The sequence below is a fragment of the Polistes dominula genome, unplaced genomic scaffold (genome assembly GCF_049000335.1).
Source record: "Polistes dominula isolate Pdom_NZ unplaced genomic scaffold, Pdom_raw_medaka contig_82, whole genome shotgun sequence".
NCBI lineage: Eukaryota > Metazoa > Arthropoda > Insecta > Hymenoptera > Vespidae > Polistes > Polistes dominula.
Window position 1 is genome coordinate 663468 of NW_028301046.1, and position 24148 is coordinate 687615.

Here is a 24148-nt window from a genome sequence, read left to right on the forward strand (position 1 = left end):
TCGCGTGACGCGATCCTCACGCTCGTTTCGCACCAAGTATAGCGTTGTCCGTGGACTCACCAGAAAGAGAGAGAGAGAGAAAGAAAAAGAGGGGGGAAATGTTCGTTCAGTGAATGCAGGTTTTCGGAGGGGGACCTTGACCGAGTGACGATTGAAACTCATCGTCGTCGTTGGCGTCGTTAGCATCGGCTTCTACATCGACTTCTACATCGACTTCTACATCGATTTCTGCGTCGGCGTCGGGACGCTAAACATCTTTTATTGGGCCCTTACCGAAGTAAGACTCGTAACATTCTCCGTTCTCTCTCTGTTGGTATTCGTTCTGTACAGAACACACCATCCTCTCTCTCCCCACCCCGTTAAACATCCAATCTCTTTCCTTCTCTCGCACTTGCTCATTCTCGTTCTATCGGGCCCCGGTGGGGTAGGACGCAGTGGAAGGAGTAGTAAGCGGCCTACGCAGTTTCAACTTCGGTCCCAGCTTTTATTAGTTCTTCGGCGCTCGGCGGAGAACGTGCGTGCCGGAGCGGTACTCTCTCCCGTGCGCCCATCACCATCCGGGCTACTATAGATAAGACAAGACGGTGCGTACACAGTTCGCATCATTTCGATCCTACATTCGATCTACATTCGATCTTTCGTGAATCTCATTAACATATATATTCATAAACACCCAGCATATATACAAATCAAATGGATTAATTTCAAACATACCTATTATATATATACATATATTTTTTTTAAATATATTTACACACTTCTATATACATATACGAACTCGTGCGTGATCTTATATATATATTATATAGTTCGAGGACGTGAGTTTTTATAGTGCAATTATCATTCGATTGAATTTAATTATAATGAAATAAATTCAATAATTAAATACGAATAATATGAAATAAAAAAAAAACGTAGGAAGAGATCAGTGTAAACCGGATCGATGTTTCCGATCCGATGATCGAGGATAATCGTTCCTGTTACGTCGCACCGGGTCCTGACACGGTGCAAGGTGTTCCTCCTTCTTCTCTTCTTCTTCTTCTTCTTCTTCTTCTTCATCGTCGTCACCGTCATCGTCGTGGTACTCGTCCTCCCGCGGGACGAGACACTCTGCACGCGGTACGTGCATAACCCTCCTCTACCTCCTCGATAGTATGGTTAGTGCTTCGTTCATGCACCTATATACACACAGATACGTAAACACGGTGATACTTGTCAACGAGTGTGCATATTCTCGAAAGTTTGTATTAATTTTAAATTTTCTTTTTCAAAACCATCGTTTATTATTACATTAAGCGTAAAAAAAAAAAATGTAAAGAATAGAAAATGATTTAAAAAAAAAGTATCCGCTGACGTTTGTATTTACTTTTGGTGAGAAAGAGAGAAAAGAAAAGAAAAAGAAAAAGAAGGTAATACGTGAGAGCGTTTTCTATTCGACGATCGATTAAATCGTCGAAGAACGTCGTTGAACGTTAATCGAAAGGGAAACCGTGCATCGTCTTCTTCGTGCACCGACTACCACCATTACCGTTTCTCTTACTTTATTCCTCGTGCGAATAGATTATAAAAGCCGCGAAGTATACTATGTAGAACGTCGAGTAGTGGTACGCCTAACTAAGATCAGATCTCCTGGTGCGGCGTTCGATAAACCAGAAATATCAAGTACCTAGGGTAATATCCCATTAGCTGAAAGATCAATTAACTCGCGTTAACGGACACTTTAATCACCGGTGTTGCTGATCATAGTTGTAATAGTGCTGGTGGTGGTAGTATATGCTAGTGGTGGTGGTGGTGGTGGTGGTGGTGGTGGTGCTAGTGATGATGATGGTGGTTGGTGGTGGTTGTGGTGGTGATGATGATGATGATGATGATGATGATGATGATGATGATGATGATAGTAGTGGTTGTAGTAGTGATGGTTACGTTCAACTATTGAGTGATCTAATCGTTTAATCTGCTTTTCGAGATCGATAATCTCGATCATCGTTTAATTTTTTTTTTCTTTTTACTTTCTTTACTTCCTCCTTCCTTGTTTTCTTATATTTTTTTTTTTTTTAATACATTTATTTCTTCATATTGTTGCATATTTATCGTATAGAGAAGACTAGTAATTCAACGAATAAACGTACCGCAGGAAGCATTTGATTATAGTTTATTAATTATCTTCATCTTCTCTTAGAATTTCGTTCGAGAATCATTCCTTACGGATAGATCGATTGATAAGCATGAAAGTTAATGACTATTCCGTTCGTAGTTCGATGCTAATAAAGTCCAGTATACCATGTTAGGTTCAATTACGTAAGAGTTTTGCGAGGAAAACTTGATCAATTCTATGAACAAGAAAAAAAAAACAAGAAAATAATGAAAATCGTTATTAATTACTATTGCAATAAATTGTTAATATTATCTATGCAATAAATACAATTGAAAAGAAAAAAGGTTCAGTTAGTTATTCGAAAGATTTCAATCAAAGATACATGAATGTACGAAGTAATTACGAGTATTATATTATTTGCATCAAATTACGAAACAATTTCTTCTACCAAGATGGAATTCAAAATGTTGTCTAGTGTCCCATACTGTACCAAATAAAATTTCGAATTAACGATTACGGTAACACGATTATTTGATAACACTCAGGTACAAACAAGCACACATACGGTAGTAATTGACGCGTTTATGAAGAGATCAAGAATTGTGTATTTTTCTTTCTCATAATTCTACCTGTTACTTACACAGATTCCGTTTCCCTTAAGTTTTCACTTCCTCTCTTTTGTTTCGCTTGTCCGACTCGGTCTTTTGAAGCAACCGGACGAAGATAGGCGCCGGTTGGTTTCGTGCTGACGTGCGAATACCCAAGGCACATATCCGTGACCAAATCTCGAACGGTTTTATTACGATTTAACACGCCCTTACTACTTACCTTTACAACGGTGCTACAAGAGATAAAGATGTACAAAGGTTGTATGAAGAAAAAGAAAAAATATATCTATGTGTGTGTGTGTGTGTGTGTTTGTGTGTGCAGGAACGAGAAATAAACATATTTATATGCAAAAAAAAAAAAACGAAAAAGAAAAAAAAGATCGGAATAAACAAAATGATACGACGAGATCGTAAATGCAATGATTTATGAACATATAAGTTTGAAAAATTCTTACCTTAGGTGAGAAGAAGACAAAACAAAATTTATTATTCGATTTCGATACGTTAACAGTGAAAAAAAAAAAGAGAATTATAAAAAAAGAAAAAGAAAGAAAATGAGAAAGAGTCAAAATAAAGACCAGGGTAAACAGATGAGATTTTGGGCCGTTGCTAACGAACGAACGTTTCGCAGAATTGGTGAGAAAGAAAGAGATAATAAGAATTCTTGAAAAGATACAACTTTAGCGATGATCTTTTACCTCGTTCCGTTCGTTAATCTTGCAAAATACGAGTTCTTTCTTTCGTACGGCCGGTTTTTACGAGAAGGACGAAAGAACGAATGAAAATTATACTAAAGAAATAACTCGGTGTTATGTATGTATGCGTGTATATAATATACTTCAGAATCGTTCCGGTATGTGTTGTTATATTTTCAATGTTTTTGTATTAGTATAGAGATCGTTTGTTAACGTGGAAAGAGAATATGTAAACAAATATGTCAGAGTATTTGTCAGTCTGTTCGGAACAACGAGACCGTACACACCTGTCCTACATAAATTCGAAGTTCGATCGATAATATAATTGGTAATTATTTTATTTTGTTGTTTTTTTTATAATTTTATATAACAATACATTTATATCGTAACATTGCATTATTTTGTAATTTTTATTTAATTTATATTTTTTTTTTATTTCATTTGATAATAGTTAGGTATATTTTGTTTGCGTGTGTACTCAATACAACGTTGTCGTGTAATAATTGTATTATATTAAATAGATAATTCTTTTTATTTAATTTATATTTTTTTTTAATTTCATTTGATAATAGTTAGGTATATTTTGTTTGCGTGTGTACTCAATACAACGTTGTCGTGTAATAATTGTATTATATTAATTAAATAATTCTTTTTTTTATTTTATTGGGTTGTTCAAAAAATAATTTCATTTTATTTTTAGTGAAAATAAAAACAATTTTTGTTTCAAGATTAAACTTAGGATTTTCGAGTAGGTTCCAATAATTTAATTTGATAAATATAAACTCTTAACGATTTCACGTGTTGTTATTTACGAATTTGCATTAACTCATTTTAAAATTGTGTCAAGAAAAAAACGAAATTACTTTTCAAATAACCTAATATATTTTTTGTTTACTTTAGATTAAACATATTCTTCTTCCCCCTTCTCCCCCGATTGTAGACAACGATACCGTCGTCTTCGTAGACCGATTTTGTTTTTCTTCTCTCAGCAGGATTCCAAAGAAGGATGATCGTTCCCTTATATTGACGAGACTAGCCAAAACTTCGTGTTCAAAATACAAAACACGTTCATTTTTGTTCGTTTTCCTTGCAAAAACATTTCTGCAAAATTTTTATTATTCCAACTCCTCGATAGTTTGATCGTAAAAAAGAAACACAGGTATATTCATTTCGTGAGTCAGAATTTGTGTAGGAACTTTTGAAAAACTAACGAGTCAAAAACAAAGTCTCCCATTAATTTTCGTTTCGTGATGAGAAAAAAAACAAACACGTGTGTGTGTGTGTGTGTGAGAGAGAGAGAGAGAGAGAAAGAAAGAAGGCAAGAATTAGATGATTTCAAAAAACAAGTCGTTGAGAAATCCCATAATTTGTTTGGTCATTTTTTTGAATCATTTCTTTTGTTCGTTCGGTTGTCTTTCATTAAATTCTCATTGGTCTCAGATATTTTTTTCTTTTTTTTTTTTTTTTTTTTTTCCTTCAACACGGACTTCTCTCTCCTTCTTCGAAAACATTTACAAGGATAATATTTGTGTGCGGTCATCTTTGATTTCTATCGTCGTAGATGTTGCCGTTGTCGCCAATTCTCTTTCTATTTCTCTCTCTCTCTCTCTCTCTCTCTCTCTCTCTCTTGCATACTGCGTGCACGTAGTGTAATAAAGTCGATGGAAAAAGGTGCTAAACATGTGCACGAGAAACGTGACTGTTTATTACATCAGTGTCCTTGAAGCGATATACGTTAGATAATCGCAACGTATATTAACGCTGATGCATTTGCTCGAACTGTTGCGTTCCTCTTCTCGACACAACTCACGCGTTAAACAACTATGACAAAATAAATTTTCCATTAGTTTCACGAGCATGCTAGAAAGAGAAAGAGAAAGAGAGAGAGAGAGAGAGAAGAGAAAAGAAGTAAAAGAATGATTCGAAGAATATTTCATAAAAGGAAGAATATTTTATCCGGAAGGAAAGATGTTTCGAAATGTATTTTATAAAGATTTTTTTTGCCGTTTTTTTTTTTTTCCAAAGTACTTGCTGCTGAAAGGGGTTAAATTATATTCACACAGAAAGAAAAAACACATTAATTATTAAATATAATTTATTATTAATAAATTATTCTCTTCCTACAAAAAACATTTTGGTTAAAAGTATTCAACACTCAAAGGGTTAAAAACAAAAATTTGTCGTCAAACAAAAATTTTCTTCAATATGTTATAACAAATACAGAATTATTTTTTGATAAAAAGAAAAGAAAGTGTACAAAATTGAACTTTTATAATGGCACCGAAACAACAAGTGGACGAACCAACAACGAGGACATCGAGAAAAAGAGTTGGAGAAAGAGGAGGAGGTGGAGGAAGAGGAAGAGGGGAAGAAGGAGAAATAAATAAAAGAAATAAAGAAGGGCGAAGGATGAAGGTGAAAGGAGGAGGAGGGGGGGGCGGCGGTCCTCCCTCGCGAATCTCTTCGCCAAATATGGCTACCAAGAGGCCCCCGCCAGGAGTATCTTAATCCTCCGATTGTGAATAAACCCTCATGCGAATTGTCTCATTTAAAAGTCGCTTCTTTCACGTGTTGGAGAACTGATAAAGTTGCTGAGTCATGGTCTCTTCTACCCTCTCCCTCCTTCCATCGGGTCGTGGTCAAACGTCTGACCTTGAGATTTATCAAGGATTAAAAATGTCATATCAGAATTGTTTTTATATTACATTTTCTTCCAGTTCTGTAATTATTTCTTTGTGTTTTTTTTCCCCCAAGATTGTATTCAAATGATAATCCTTATCAATTTATTTCTATTTGAATATTGAACGAAAAAAAAAGCGAAAAAACATTAGAAAAATGTAGAAAAAATAATAATAAATAAATTTCTGAAAGTATTAAATATCGAAATTGACAGACGGCGTCGTGGATCGTTGTAAAAGATAATCCCAACATCTTTCTTATCCTTTCATTCGTATTTAACCATTGGATAATTAAACGAATGAATCATATTCATTGAAAAATATCGTTAGAAAAGTAATCGTCATCTTTATCATGCGACATCATCGTCGTGATGATGATCGTCGTCACGCTTACCGAGCATATCACCGACTCTTCTTCTTCTTCTTGTTCATCATTCTATTTCTATTTGTCTTTTTCTTTTGGTTAGAACGAATTCGATCTCTCGTATTGGTCTCGACTCAATTAAGATTCTTGACGCACGTATATAGATACGCATATGCACCCATAAACATACATACACACACACACATATGTACATGACGTACGTGTCGCTTTTATGAACTTCGCATATCCTTTCGATAGGAAATTTTCATTGAGACGAAAAATGAATAAAATGCATGTACACATATATATATATATATTTATTCATAAAGATACACAACACATATACACAAATATGTATCATATCATATGTAATCATCGTAAAAATCAAAAGAAAGTCATTCATCAACAAACAAACAAAAAATCTCGATTGAATTGATCGAAGAATATTAAGTGCACAGCTTTGCTTGGGTTACAGGTTGGTGATCGGAGAAAAGGGGTACGTTTGCGAGAAAATAAAGAAAGGGAATAGAAATAATAGGTAAAGAAAGAGTGAAAGAGAGAGAGAGAGAGAGAGTGAGAGAGAGAGAGGGAGAGGGATAGAAAGAGAGAGAGAGAGAGAGGGTTTTAAAAAATAAAAGAAAACGAAAACGAGAAAGTGCTATCCAGCTGTGTGTTATGATCGGGAGCATAAAGGCAGAAAGATGCTCGAGGTTCAGCGCTCGGACTCTTTGAGAAAGGGAGAGGCCTACGACCCTTCCAGCACCCATTTACTACCCCCCGTAACGACCGGGGCTTCCGTCTCTGGGTGGAAGCCCGCCGAGAGAAGCGTCTCCTTCAATCGAGACGTCCACGTCAAGAGGATCGGTGAGTTTAGGCATTCGCGCCCAACAAGATGGAAAGCCTGCAAAATAAAAAAAAAATAAAAAAAAAGAACAAAACAAAAAATGAAAGAGAAAAAAATAAGAATATAAAAAAAAAAAATATATATATATATATAGAGCTTTTGCCATGGGGTACGAAATTATTTGTGGGTTGCTTGATTTTTGCTTTTGTTTTTTTTTTTTTATGAATCTTTTATCGTCCAATCTTCTTCTTTATTTTTACAATTATTTTCAAAACTGATGACACATTTATTCTACATAATTATTGTTATATTAATTGTATTTTAAATATTAAATTTATTAGTGAGAAATGTTAACAATGTAAATGTTTATACTTTGAATTTTACAAATTCATTTAATTATTATTTCATATTTTCCAAGATGAACTGAGAGAACTTTGTTCGGTAAGAGGTGCTCGTATGAATACATATAAGAGAAAAGAATGCAATGCCATGCTCGTTTCGTTCTCATCTACGTCGGTGACTCCCGAGAAAAAGAAAAAAAAGATAAGAGAGTGAGAGAGAGAGAGAGAGAGAGAGTCGCGAAAATGATTGCCCGCACAGCAACGGTCTTATGTTCCAGAAAAAATATGGACCAGCCCCTTAGAGCGATCAACAGATTGTGAAAATTATTTGCGACGTTCCGCTAACTTTGTGACGACTGTACCGACCTGTTGTTGCACTCTCATCTATCTCTCTCTCTCTCTCTCTCTCTTTTTCTCTCTCTCTCTGAAACACACACTCTTTCCAACTAAAAGGTTGAAACTTTTCTCGGGACACGTACGTTTCTTGGAAAACGAAACTCGCGAAATTCCATTTCTATCTAACTTCTCATGTTCTCACGTTTGTTATCTTAATTAATTATTTCTTTTATTTATTATTATTTTTAATTATTTTAATTAATTAATTATTTAAATAGAAGAAAGGTAAAAACGACAAGAAATAAAAATTGCAGAAAAAATCAAGCAACCTAATCGTTGATCTAATTTTGTTCACCTGGCGTGTTTCATTTTGCCTAACTCACATCTAACTATTATCAAAAGCTCAAGTTATTCGAATTTGATAACATCCTAATCAAATAATCAAATGCCTAACGCTGAAACTAATGGCGTGAATTATTTAATCAATTATGTTTTCTATTTTTGTAATTTTTTTAATTACATCATCCCTCTCTCTTCTTCCTCTTCTATTATAATACGTTAATGGGATGCACGAATGTGTATGCGTGTGTGTGTTTATGCATAATCATTAATAACATCAAATAATAATAATAATAATAATATAATTAATGATTTAACTAAAGTAAGCGTGCATTTATTATCGTACGCATAACCGTAACTTTTCTTAACCGAGTTTGTTCCGAAACGATGTACATTGGATTGACCTTTTTCTCAAGGTCAACCCTGATCCCGCTATTTTCGAGTTAAAAAAAAAAAATAAAAATACAAAGATACAATCGCGTATTATCATCTGACAAAATGATGAGAAATTTGTCGTCGTTGTTATTTCGTTTATTAAAAACGTTTCTTAAAATAACATTTTCCTATTATTTTATGGAAAAGAAAAAAGAAAAATTCATCGATTTAGCATAATGGCTTTTGTCCAAGAACCATAGGTACTACCAAGAATGCGTAATATATTATTTTGCGGTTACGGAAGATGTTTCAATAATCTTATATTCACATATGTATATATCTATCTTTCTCTAACGCATGTTACGCATGCTATAAAGTTTAAGCTTGTTGAACAGTCCCGATATTACGGGATTCTTTGCTTTCCTTTTTAACATAGAAAAAGAGAGAGAGAGAGAGAGAGAGAGAGAAAGATATTACGTAAACGAATCACGACAGACGAAAGTTATCTTTAACGTTAAACCGGCCGTTCAACTTTAGTACGAGATTAGATTACATTAGTAATAGATGTGGAATAATGTTTATTAAAAAAAAACTAAACATCGTTTTATATAACTTATTATTTATCGCTACATATCTTACATATATATATATATTTTTTTTCTTTTCTATAAATTCCTCTTATATCTAATAAAATATTCGAATAACATTTTGCGGTAAATTCTGATTAGAAGTTAAAAAAAAAAAAGAAAAAAAAAGACAACTAGCGCGTGTATAGTTGACAAGTAGGTCTTTCAAATCTATAAATACTCAGTATATTACTTATGTTAGATGAAATTTATGATCACAGTGCAAATCCAATCTCCACAAATAAGGTTTCACCGCGTATACGCACGCATTTCAGTAGAAGTTATTTAGTATTGATTTTATTTCTTAGAAATAGAATAAAATAAAAAAATAATAAAGAGAGAGAGAGAGAGAGAGAGAGATAGAAAAAAGGCAAAACTAGATCGTAAAAGTAAAAAAATTCGTTAGACTGTTTACAACTGTGGGGTTCCACTTACGGAAATCGTTGCATTCTATTTTATCGATTGCTATCGCATCCGATTTACGCGACGATAAGACGCACTCTCGTTACCAATCACGAGGGTCCGCGTGTCGACTCGAGAACATACAGGAGAAAGTGACTAAACGTCCTATGGGATAGTCTAAAGGTATGGTGATACAGTGATACAATAATATCTTGCGAATACCGGCACGGGAAAATTAATGGCCAGTAAAGGGCCCCGAGGTAACTATCTTAAAAGCCAACCGGCGCTTGTATTATTTTATAGTTGGCATCCGCTGCTTTTACGAGCCCGCAAACCCTCACCGAATACGATTCCTTGTACTTTTCTCTCTCTCTCTCTCTCTCTCTCTCTCTCTCTCTTTCTATCCCGCTTCTAGTCATTTATTTCTTCTCTTTTAGAAAGAAATAAGGAAAGGAAAGAAATAATGAAAGATAGAAAATGAAACTGAAAGAGAGAATATAAACTAAACGTGCTTTCGAACACGACCGAGTCATTCTTATCATCGTTTGTCGGATTCTTCTAATGATAGTCAAGTATAAAAACGATTTACTTTTTTTTACTTTTTTTTTTTTTTTTTTTTTTTTTTAATAAAAATAGTTGACAAAGATTGACATGCCATGTACGTAGGTTGAAAAACTTAAATAATGGCAACTATTTATTCACAACCGATACAAAAGAGTTACATGTTTGCATCTGTTACTGTCCTTCAAAGTAGTCACCAGCGTTGTGTAGAGAACCCGTTACCAGCGATGTAGAAGGCGTAGTATATCGTCAACAAAGTTTGTTCTGTTGATGGTGCGAATGGAACGATCTAATAGTTGCCACTATTTAAGTTCCAACCTTCGTATATAGTCGATCAATGAAATATCCAATCAAATATTAAATATTCATGGACGTGTTATTATCAAATGTATCTGTCATAATTATAATAAGCTAAAAAATATTGTACCACGACATGTATTGTAACTAAAAGAAAAAAAAACGAGAATGATCGTTTTAGAAACGATTAGGTTATATTAATTGTTCGATTATCCTCGCGTTGACACGAATGCGTCGTGGTTTTGTCCAAGGCCAAGCATGATCATCAAGTCGGTCGACGAACTCGTTCGCCCATTCACCCATTCGCTTTTTACTCATTTACCGACGAGGTGGTCCGCAAAAAATACACACACACAAACGCAGACAGTTGTTTGCGCGAAATTACTTTGAAATCGAGCTAGTCGAGCTTTACTCGAAGAGTAATTAAATTCGAAATCGGTTTTCAACGTTTTCTACGTTAAAACGCCATGTGCTTTTTTTTTTTTTTTTTTTAATAGTATGTTGATTAATTATTTCTTTCTTTAAAATCGTATTACATTAGATTAATACACAAGTAAATAAAGAGAAGGATATACATATATATTCAAATCAATTGATTTTGGTGAAACGAAACGTTACGTCTTTTCAACGAGCGACGATAATCGTCTTACGCAAGAAACGTCTTCTTGCAAGTGATTTCTGTTGGTACGATTTATTGCTCCATAAATACTGCACATCGTCGATCGTGGAATAACGTATACCTATCATCCAAAGAGAAAAAGAGAGAGAGAGAGAGAGAGAAAAACTTGAAGACGAATCATAGATGTCGAAACGTTTCCTACTTGTATATTAAAATAAAAAAAAAACAACAGATGTGTGCAGATCACACGTGTTAGAAGTGAAACCTTGAAAAACTAAGTTTCCAGAGAATGAGACGAATGCAGAATATCAGGTTGTAGGATAATTGTAGGATTTATTTGTTATAATATTATTATTATAATATTATAACATTTTCTCATCGTTCTATATTCGTCATCGAACATCATTTCATTGTAACGATCGGTTTTGAGTACATAATCGAGTTGTAGCATGTGAAAGGTAAAACTTAGAATATCTAGGAAGTATTTCTATTCCTTTGGAAGACTATAGAAAAGGATAGGAAGAATAAAAAGAAAGAAAAGAAGAAGTCCCTTTGCGAAGGGACTCTAAGCCGCAGTAAAAAAAGTTATCGTTGGACCTGGTGCATTAGTGGCCGCACTATATTTCTTATTATACCAGTGCGAGGTGTATTATACTCTCTCTCTCTCTCTCTCACTCTCTTTTTTACTCTTTCTCTTTCTCTCTCTCTCTCTTTCTCTTTCATCGTCAATGCGGGCGGTCTAGAGAAGTCAGCCTAGTTGGCCGGTGCAATGTTCTCGCGCATGCCCCCTTCGCCGAAGCTCGTTAAGGGTCTTTCCTGTGTCTCCTTTCGTCCTTCGCGTTATCCTCAACGTTATCCTGCTTGCCCATTTCCTGGATAGTCGCGTGCTGCACTCTTCCCAACTACTATTATATACAAGGTGTACTTCTATAATATATCCAGGATGTAATTAACACGTGCAATTTATTTCACAATTAAAATCGCTTAAACAATTCAACAATTTATTTTGTATTTTTATTCGATCAATATCTAAATGTTTATTTAAAGTATCATATAATTTTAATAATTTTATTGAATCTTTGAATATTTATTTGAAAGAGTTGGAAATAATATTACCATCATATTATGATGGTTTAGATGTTAGATTATTTTTCATGGAAAATATTTGTCAAATATTTCGATAAATCAAATTGGTTTTATACACATTGTATAAAAGGTTGCAATAGGTTTCAGGATTCGTTCTAAGATCTTCGTTACGTTGTTAATGGACACCGCATGGCTAACATTTTTTTTGTTGTTTTTTTTTTTCTATCTCCTTCCTCTTCTCTTACCTGCCCTTCTGTTTTCCGTTCAGGCCACCTTTCTCTTTTCCCCACTCATCACCCCTCAGGTCACTCGTTCTCCTCTATCTATCTTTCTTTCTCTTTCTTTCTCTTTCTCTTTCTTTCACGTAATTACCGCGCGTCCCTTCCCATAAACGTAAAAATCATTTTTAACGTTCCGATAGGAGCCGTCTCGAAAAACCGCTTTTTGTCTCGCGTTAAGCCGTACTAAAGGGTTTCTTTCGGAAGGGAACTGGACGGTAAAGAAGTTTCTTTTATAGCGGAAAGGCCACCGAATTGCAACAACGTCCGGAAATCATGATGATTCTTCTCTCTCTCTCTCTCTCTCTCTCTCTCTCTTTCTCTCTACTCAAGAAAATAAACGATGATGCATTTTACTACAATAATTGTCATTTTCTTATCAATGTTTTTTTCTTTTTTGTTTTTTTTTTTATAATACTTTTGAACCTCTTCGTTAATTAACAAAAGATATCTCATTTTTACAATCATTCTTGTTCATTTAACATTTGTAATTCATTCATTAACTCTTTGGGGCACAGTGGGGGGATTAAAAGTGTCCCACCTTTTTGATACACCGTAATGCACATGGTGAGACATTTTTAATCCCACCTTGAAATATTATTGCAATATCCTTACTTGAATTTTAAAATGAATAAAATATAAACTCGAGAAAGAAGAATTGTCATTGATATTGCATAACCATTGGTCAAATTATAATTAAAAAAAAAAAAAAAAAAAAAAAATAGAAAAGAATAGAAAAAGAAATGAAGATTATAGGTTGTTTTATTATAAAAATAATCGATTCGTCCTTCGACAATCCTTGTGGCAGGAAATGTTAAGGTAGAGCACGGATATACTGAAAGGAGGAAGTATCGGAGTATCGAATGGACCAGACCGGACCGGACCGGACCGGTATCGCAAGTCGAGAACGCGGAGGTCGCGCAAGCGTTACTTTCGTGAGATGCGTGCCTTGTAGAGGCTACGTGCCTTGGCCAAGGGAAGGTTATAGGTTAGACACGTACAGATTATGGGAATACAAATTAGCGACGTATCTCGACAACACGTTGAGCCGAGTCCTACGTTCCGAGACACGTACTACTCAACATTAATTCGTCTTATCGAACGTACGCGAACGATGATTTTTAACTCCTTGATATTTATTTACAATGAAAAGGAATAGAAAAAAATAAGCAAGTATTTTTCAAATGAAAAATTTCAATGCAATTGACAGGGTGATCGAATTTTCAATAATATTTTTAATATCATAAATAATTAATTGAAATTTTTGAAAATTAGAAATTTATAAATTTAAAGAGGGATAGTAATATAATTGGCGATAATATATAATTTATTAAAGAAACAAAAATTTATAATTCAATATATATATATATATATTTATACCATAATTAAATAAGGTATATTAGAAAATAAGGAATTAATAAATCTAAGGGGGGGGGATAGTGATCGAATTTTCAATATTTTAATATATTATCGTTCAAAAATATATATATACCGTTAAATAAATATAATAAAATCCCCCAAAAAAAGAAAAAGGATAAGAAGGTCGGATTTGAAACGACCCGACACGAAGCAGTGGCGATTAATGGCGTGATCCATTTTCCCTTACGACAAGTTCTGTAACAATCATTTAGGCCACGCGATATCACGCTTGAAAACACCGCTTCGCGTATCCTTAGCGCGTTCGCGAAAGCCAACCTTATGGACCGTAAATCACTCCCGTCTTCTCTCATGCACTTGTTTTTTTTTCTTCCCCTCTACTTCAACTTCTTCTTCTTCTTCTTCTTCTTCTTCTTATTCCTTTCTCTTTCTTGCGCTACTTCACAGGGCTACTACTACCTCGTTTCCTCTCTCTTTCGAGAATCTTAGAGACGGGAAAGAAGAAACGATATGCGTGCAAGAATGTCGAGTTACTTGACTGCTACTCGAATTTGTTCAAAATAAAAACAGGAAGAAAAAAACAAGTGAAATATCTTCTTACGAAAATTCTTTATTATAAATTATCCTGGGTGATTTATTTTATATTATAACAAGGGGTGCCCTAAGGGTGCACGTTGTTGTGGCTCACAATCAATCCGATACACACGTCTAATAATCATGACTCTTTGTTAATAAACAAATAATATTGCGATTATAAATTGAGATATAAACTATCCTATCTTTCAAGTTGAATGAAACTGAACATAGTGTGTAAAATTTGATTAAAATCGGTTCAGTAGTTTAGGAGTCCATTGCGGAACAAACAACGTGACGTGACGTAATTTATATACATTAAGATAAGATTATTGATTATTACCAAATGAGTTATAGAAAAATCCTTGAACATTCGTAAGGTTTAATAATGATGCAATGAGAAAAGAAAAATAGAAATATTTCCTACAACAGTTGCATGATAAGCCAATCGATTAAACTTGTTAATAGAAGAAGAAGAAGAAGAAGAAGAAGAAAATCGTAAACGTAAGATAAGTCTGATGATCGAACAATGAAAGATCTATTCATCCACGCCGGAAATGATCGAACCTACTCATGTCTTATCATATTTCTCTCTTTCTTGTTCTTGCTATGGAAGCAAAAGGATCTACAATGATTGTGGTAGTGGTAGTAGTTGTGGTGGTGGTATAGTGTACCTTCTTCTTGAGAGAAAAACATTTACGAGCATCGAAAGAGTGGGTCAGCTCCGTGGTTGTGATCTTTGACCCCCCGCGGCAAGACGCCACTTGCACTTCCGCCAATTCTTTCTCCTTACCCCCACCACTCTTCTTCTTTCTTTGGTTCGTTCGAGAAGCGTGCACCTTCGCAAAGCACCTGCCATCCTATCCATCCTTCTTCTAACACGCATCTTTTTCTCTTTCTCTCTCTCTCTCTCTCTCTCTCTTTCTTGTTCTTTTTCTTTTTATTTTTATTTCATTCCCCCGAAGCCGAGTCAAATTGTTAGCTGCCATTAATCGAGCATAAATCGTTCGCGTATAAACCACGAGATCTTCCAACCGCGTGACGTCAATTTTCACCCTACGAGCTGTCCCATACATTCGGCTAGTCACCGAGCAGCAACGCACGAGATTGGTACACACCATACACCATCCTCCGAGAAAGAGAGAAAAAGAAAGAGAAAGAGAGAGAGAGAGAGAGAGAGAGAAGCTCATCTACCCCAGGCCCGGAAACGTTAGATCTGAAAGGCTACGCGCACCAGCGATTACCACGAAGAGTTAATTATTGGCTGACGCACCGATACGTCGACTACGCAAAAGATACGTGGGAATATAGTCTATGTGAAAAAGAAACAAAGAGAGAAAGAGAGAGAGAGAGAGAAAGATAATATAATACTTGTGAACTTCGTATACACCCCTACCCCCAAAGACTCGATTGATCAAAAAAATCATTGCAATCTGATTACATCATTAAAATGAAAATCGTTTAATATTAAAAGTAGTAGTAGTGTCTGATTGCTTAATACATTTTTTTGTTTTTAAATTTTGCACTCGTAGGTTGATAGAAAATGATCATTTGTTAAGAAATATTTGTGTTGGATCATTTAAATAAATAAAAATAGGAAGTTTGATACGTAATATGAAAGACGAGACACGTGTTTAAGAATCGTGAATGATCTTCCTACCGAAAATAGAACACGTGTCAAACTTGTTTTAATGTGTTCACGATATTGACTTAATAGGGAACGTCTTTAAAACGGATTAGAAACTCGTCAAACGACATGAAACGATCTTAACTATTAGCATGTTCATCCAACGAACGAACGAACGAACGATCGAAGGAATGAACGAACGAATGACGGCTCTTGGGTATGACGTATTTCAAGTAACTCGTGACGTTCGTTAATGTCGCGTTAATTAAATCTACGTTTATTTAATGAGACATCGAAACGTCACTCAGACTCGTTTACATTTCAACTGCAATTATTGAATCTTGTTAACGCATTGATATTAAATTTTCTTTTCTTTTTTGAAGTGAAAAAAAATTCTTTAGAATCAGGGTGATTTGAAAATCGTGAAACGGAAGAAATCGTGAAACCGATGAAACAAAAATAAATAATTAATTAATTAATAAAATTCTATATATAAAAATTCAGTATAACAATATGTTTGTCCACTAATAATTCCGAAACTACTCAACTTATTTTAATGAAATTAATTTTATTTCACACGTGATTTTTTCCAACTTAGCACATAGCACAATTTTGGTTCTGTAAGGTTCTTTCAATAGATGGCACTGTATAACAATTCAATTATTTCGAAGCTTGATTTTCTTTGAAGGTTTCACTTCTACCGTGTGTGATCTGCACAAATCTGTTTTTTTTTTTCTATTTTAGTTTCATGTAACAAATGGAATATATATAAATGTAAATTTGAAAAAATGATGTTCAATATTTTTCCAATTATTATCGTAAAAATACATATATATAAATAATATTCATTTATAATTACAAAAAAATGATTAAGATATATTATTGGGTCCGTGTCTAAGAAGTCCATCTTGTAGTTCAATGATACGTGTAATAAAATTTAATTGGTAAAAATGAAAAAAAAAAAAAATTAAAAAAACGTCGGGACAAAATTATAGGAAGTTGAGAATGACGTATGAACATTTTCGAATAATTGGATTAGATATAAAAAAAAAAAAAACTGTCAACCGTACGAGAAATTATTGATGTAAAATTGCATATTGAAAACGTTCTACAAATAAAAAAAAGAAAAAATAAATAAAAAGAAAGTTATGAGAAATATCGATGATAAATATAAGAAGAAGTACAACATCGTTAAAGTGTTTTTGAGGTTGAAAAATAAAGATCAAAGGACTGTTTGAAAATCACTGACTCGTCTCGTGCATGCCATTTGCCTAAGCCTCTTGGTAGAATATCTCAAAGGTACTCATCGTCAAGAAGTACCTCACGATCGGTTATAGAACTCTCTCTCTCTTTCTTTCTTTCTTTCTCTTTCCCATCACACATTCTATCTCTATTTCTCTCTCTCTCTCTCTTTCTCTTTCTCTTTCTTTCTCTCTCACATCAATTCCTACTCGGCATAAACGTGCACCACATGCTAATACACATCGGAACCTCTTTCTCTCTTTCTCTTTCTTTCTCTATTCGGCAAATGGAAGAAGTTCTGGTCGTGTCTGCATACATACTTATGCGATGCGTGCACGTCGGTGTAATTCTCGTGTGCGGATCAGCACATCCTGGTAATAATTAGTCTTTGGAATCACGGTATCGAATCGCGTCTTGTCCGAGATCAAAGAATCATGAGGCTATTGATTCTACTCGCCTTACTCTCCCCATCTCAAGCGTTAAAACTCGTTATCGCGATTAAAATTACCCGCTCGTTCCCTCGTTCCTGGTATATAGATATATATATATACATATATGTATTCCTTGTATATACGTATCTAGAAGATATTTAAATGTATTAAGAAGCCCCAGAAAGAGAGAGAGAGAGAGAGAGAGCGAGAGTTTCTCGTTGAAAGAATAAAAAAGAAAACAAATTCCTATACAGGGCCACGATTAATTCTCATCAGACGTGAATAAAGAAGTAATCCTTATCGTTAAACGTAATTAAAGCAACTTTTATCGTATTAGAAAAAAAAAAGAAAAAAAAAACCAATAGATACATTTTTTTCCCCGTAAACGCGTTGTTCTTATCGTGAGATTAGAAATGTTTCTCGTACTTTTACTATTTTCTTAACTTGTTCTATTTATTTTTATTCTATGACATATTGTTTATCGTTTATTTATAGTTTTTTTTCTCAGGCTTGAAGAAATAAAAATAAAATTAAAATAAAATAAAATTCTTCCCTTTTTACCGGTTTCTTTGTTAAAGGAGATAACTTTGCGCGAAAAAAAGGGATAGGAAAAGAGAGGAATTCATGGACAAAGCTTCTTTTGTCAAAGACCGAAGATCGTAAAGACAAAGTCTCGAAGGGGGGAAAAAAATACAAAATAAAAAATAAAAAATCAAAGGAGAAGAAACGGAAACGGCAGTAAAGTAAATCGTTTAGAGAGAGAGAGAGAGAGAGAGAGAGAAGGAAAAAGGGGGTTTGTTTTAAAGTTCCCATTTCCCACGCGCGAGACAGAAAAAAAAACCGCTCAAAGGTTCGAACAAAGTTATTGGAAATGGTGCTTGGGAAGAGAAGCATCTAATTGTAAGATCTACTAGCTTTTAGTGTTTGTACTAAAAGTGGCACGAACGACAGTTTAGTCGACGAGGAACAGGCGATTAGAGTCGCCAGGACGACCTCCTTCGAGTCGAGAAGAGGTGTCCATAGATGACCTCGGTTTGATCATTGCATTCGTGTAGAAAACAAGTGATGCTATAAATCCATCGATCAAGATTATCAGGAGACACTTGTTACGTTGATTCGTATAATCTTTAAACAACTATCTGTGTTTTCGACGTTTAACGTTCACCTAATTAACAAAAATGTCGATCACAGGATAGGAAGGATACATTTGATAATATTTTTTTTTTTATTCAATCATTTTTGATTTTATTGTATATCTGCTATTCGATAAATAAATATAAAAGAAAGAAAGAAAAGAAAAAAAAACAACAAAGATTGTAAAGTTCCGTAGCACGATTCGAGACGCGAGAAGGATGCTTTATTAAAGGAGATTGCGATCTGGTACGGTTGGATGATACCTGCTTCGAAGCGTGGGCGTGCTGAGCCGTTGCGTACACACCCGTTGACCTTTGCCCTCGTGCTGCCTTTCGCGTTCGTTTTTGCGTTCGTTTATGCGTTCGTTTATGCGTTCAACCGCTCCTCGAACTCTTTATCTCAAAGCTTACACCGACTGAACATATATATATATATATATATATATAATACACGTTCGTAAAGTATCGATTATAAAAATGCACTTCAATTCGTTCTTTCAGATAATATTAATGAGACTTAAAGTTGAAATGTTTCAACGTACGACGAGTGGTTTTAAATAGGGAAAAAGGAATGAAAGAAAACGTGTTGTACACGTGATAGAAAAGTTTTAGACAGCGAAAGTTCGACCTTTTACACGAGTAACGAGCCAAGTTATTCTAATCGATACGAAACTAAACGTGAAATTACGAGATCGAGTGAACACGAAATTCGCCTAAGCCAAACTAATCACGAGTCATCCTTCTGTTAGCTTTCAAAGAGAATCAAAATAAAACAGAAACAAAAAGTAGATCTAATCAGTGGAACGATTTAGCGGCTTTCAAACTAACTCGTTCGGTTAGCAAGAGACGACGACGACGACGACGACGACGACGTGCGTCGGTTGGCGATTAAACTTGGTGATTAACTACTAACGACCGTGCTATTTAACATAAATCGCTAATTTAGAAGAACTCATGCTCTTAAGCATGGCCGATATCTATTATCAGTTTGATTAAAATTCCTAAATTCTTGTTCTTCCGTTGTACGGATTAATCTACGTGGAATATCACTTATAAAGGGTGTCTCTTAATTCTCTTGTCATGTTCGAGTATAATTTTCTTTCCGAACAAAAATATTCATATTCAAAAGACATCCCCATGCAATATAAAAAGTCGGCAAGGATTATAATCGAATATCGATTGTTTCAGGACGTGGTACACCGCGCGTGGCCGCGGCTCTCGTAGGAAATGGAGAAGGTAGGTTGATCTTGAGCCCGGTGCACAAGGAAAATATATTATCGCGCAGTAAAGAAGACTTAGCTCAAGAAGCAGCACTGGTGTTGCAACAAGTTGGTAGCTTGCGTTGCGTGGCACACGACAATAGACGGTTACCTGGTAAATTCAGCACTTTACCAGCACGACGAGGAGGAGGGAACGTTAATAAAAAACGTCCAGAATTGCCGTTAGATGTAAAGAGACGTAAGAGCGAAGAAATCGGTGCTACTACGACGAATAGTGGTGGTAGTGGTGGTGGTATTGGTGGTGGTGGTGATGGTGGTGGTGGTGGTAGTGCTGGTGGTGTTGATAATCAATTGTCTTGGACACCAAAACCTAAGAAGAAAACATTGGAGAGAAGCAACAGCGATGCGAGTTCGAAAAAATTGAAGGGTACATTGGCCAAATTTTTTTCACCAAAATTAGAAAGAAAAAGAAAACCTGTGGGACGTAGCGTAAGCGACTTGGGTACGTTCACTAGACAATATCGTAAGAGAAGCGGTAGCGAAAGCGAAGGATCGCATTTGAGTAGTTCGGCACGAGCAAAGAAACAATTATCGCCGATAATCGAAGCATCGCCTCAGGTAGATCAGACACAACCGTTTCATTTTGGCGTGATCGGCAAGGAGGAAGGTAGTAAGCCTGATGCTAAAAAATCGAAGCAGGAGGAAGGTGGTACAGATGTCGAGAGAATAATCGAACGGGTCGAAAGGAAAGAGAGGATCGAAGAGACTATTACCGAGATCTCTCTCGATCGATCGATCGAAGACCCGAGGAAAGATAATAAACTCGTTGATAGGCAGAAACGAGTAGATATCACGAATGATAAGGATCGTATTACCGGTGAAGAGAAGGAAGTGACGGCTTCTAGGAGGAAGACGGAAACAACGAATCGTATCGCGTCGTCCGAAGTTAAAGAGGGAGAGGGGGAGGAGGAGGAGGAGGAGGAGGTCGACGAGGTCGACCGGGTTGGGAGTATGCTGCACAGCAGCAGATACGATCTTCAGAAACGAGGCGAGGAATCGACGATCAACAAGATGATTCATCGATTGACCAACGATCGTTCGCCACCGCCACAGCTGACGAGAACTATGGTCTCACCGGGACCCGGTTTTGGACACAACAATAATCGACCCTTCTCTTATACAAGGCCGAACGATTCCTGTAGTCCACCACCTTCGCAAACGAACGTTATGTATGCTCAAGTGCAAACGGATAAAAAGAAGGCTCAGAGGAGTCATTCCGATAGCGACGAAGGTTTGGGTCTCGAAAGGAAGGACTCGTCTCGCGAGAATAGTCCAGCCGAGAAAGAATATCGTAGAACGGATTATTCTTACAGTAGCGATCTGAGACGTAACAACGAGATCAATAATATCAAGTCTCGTTACGAGGAAACTCGCAAGAGTACGACGACTTCCCGTTTCGGTAATCATTTCGGTGGTTCCAAGGATTTCCTATCCTCCAGAGACCTGGACAATCGGTGTCCAGAAGACGAGATAGAATTGGATCGACGTTACGAACCGGAGAAATATACGTCAACGATTTTCGTCGATACCAGTGGTAGAGATAGCACGGATCTCACCTCGAGACCAAATCATCAAAGTGGTATATCCAATAAAACGTCGGAATTGAGTGCAAGACGAGATCTTTTAGAATCTAGGATCAAATCTAGGCTACTTGCTGATGAAATGTACGCTGCCAAAAATACGGCAAACGTATCGATCAAAAAATCCGAACACGAGATTATCGACAAACCAATCGTCCCGTCTCCGGTTACGCCTAATCGAATATCATCGCCTAAACGTTACACCGACACCTACATCACGGAGACTAGAACTAGCAGCAATGGCGAGAAATATATTTTTGAAAAACAGATACACGAGGACAACGGCAAAGTTTATGGATACGAAAAGAAAATTACTAACAAAATTCCATCGGATGGTTACGTCGAATCCAAACCACGAGATGGTTATACGGTTGAAACGAGGACAGACAAGTACGGGGACAAGTACATCGTCGAAACTAGGACGCACGGTAGTTATGCGGACGACTTTAAACCTTTTCTCAGTGACAGAAGTAGGACCAGCCCGGAAGAAAGATTCGAGAATGGCCGAAATCATTTAGGTGGTCCTTACAAGTCTACTAATTATTTACCAGATGAATCTACCCATCCAAGAACGAGTCATTACTTCCGTAACGATCCAAAGGACACCGATACCCTATCCTCGCCAATCGTAGTAAGAAAATTTACTGCGGAAAGGAAACTTTCTAAAAGCGACGATTTCTTAGATCGTGACGTACGTCCCAACGAAAATCTATCAAAAATGAATAAAAATTTCGAATCGATTCGCGGCATGAGTAAATCGACCCAACGTTTGAACGAACTTGGTGATAATTCGAGAATTTTACGAAACGAATATACCACGAGGTCACACGAGAATCTTTGCAGTCACATCAATGATTCAAATATGAGAAAAGATGAAAGATCGTCACCATTCGCCAAAAGACATCTCGACATTTTACGAGAACGACCGATCGATGACTATGACACTGATATCTCGCAAATGACCAATAGCCAATTAGAATCGAAATATTACAAAGAGACTCGAACTACCCAAAGATATAGCAACGGCAAACATCCGATTCACGATGATTACGATAGTTCACCGCCTCGCATAAGAACCGATCGAACTGGCCCGAACACTACGATACGAAATACCGATCCTGGTGTTAGTGGTCATAGTTCGAGTCGTTACGATTCCGATACCACTGCTAGGGAATCGATTCGTCGTGAAACGCGATACGACGAACGTACTACTCTGCGCAAGGATCATAGAAACGGCAACGTTTTGGAAACCGAACCGAAAAAACCACTGAGAAGATCGCGCAATCATTTGGATTACTTTGACGATTCGGATGCTCGAGAAAGTCCACGTGGTAAAAGTTCTTTAGATGAGACACCACCGACAAGACCGTTAAGAAGTTATCACGAAAATGGTAAATCGAGACACGGTAGAACGCAAGAAACTCGAGCTTACATGGAACAACGTCGTTATCGGGAAACACGTTTGAGCGATCCTGATAGGAAAGATCGATTAGCTGATTCTGGAATCGAAAATGATTACAGACGAGATTCGCAGGAAGCAGATAGACGTGAAACGATCGAATCGGAGGATGAAGGCTTTGCTAGTAGACAATTTATCAAAAATGAGAGAAGGCATACCGATAGGAATATGAATTTAACTCCGTTAGAACAACAAAAGTACAACCACGAGAAATATTCGAACGATATCGGTAGCGGTAAATCGAACAACGGATTGGTCACGTCTAAACCTCCCACTGGTGCTGATAAGAAATACGAGAAAAAAGCTGCGAAGAAAAGTGGCACGATGAGCAAGGTTAAACAGTTGTTCAGTAAAAGAGAAAAGAAAGCCAAGGAAGAGAAGAATAAGAAGAATTCGAGAAGTGGTAGCAGTGGTGCATTGACGGACGACGAGGTCACGATGCGCTATCGCGAATATCGCGGAGATCGACTTAGGAGTGCCAAGAGCGCTAGGGACCTTGGCAGCGACATAAATCAGGTAAGAAGAAACACTTTAACGATCTAAGACAATATTTTTTTGAATTCCTTTAAAAAATAACCAAATTATTTCTTCTTTTTTTTATTTTATTTTACTATCAGATCGTTCAACACTTTCTGATCAATTTATTTGTAGATCTTACCTCTGTGTGTATACGTCAAAATTGTATATCTTCTAATATAACATACATATACTTTTAAACGTCACTCGTCTATGTGAAAAGTAGTGATCTTTTATCTCTCTCTCTCTCTCTCTCTCTTTCACTCATTCTCTCTCGAATGTTATAATAAGATTTACGAGCATAGAATTTTATTGATGTTTTTTCTCTCGTTCATTATTTATCGCACGTTCGACGAGGAAGCAAAGTGAAATCAGATAGATGTATA

The 24148-nt window shown here is 36.0% G+C and overlaps 1 protein-coding gene across 1 annotated transcript in view; it reads left to right on the forward strand.

Annotated features, from left to right (window-relative positions):
• Positions 1–433: 433 nt before the first annotated feature.
• blo (bloated) overlaps positions 434–24148 on the forward strand; it is a 106738-nt gene continuing 83023 nt past the window's right edge. Inside the window, exons 1-3 of the mRNA XM_015320768.2 lie at positions 434–584; positions 6916–7304; positions 20116–23762. Coding sequence (XP_015176254.2) covers positions 7142–7304; positions 20116–23762 — 3810 coding nt within the window. The 5' untranslated portion in view covers positions 434–584; positions 6916–7141. The remainder of the gene's footprint in view (positions 585–6915; positions 7305–20115; positions 23763–24148) is intronic.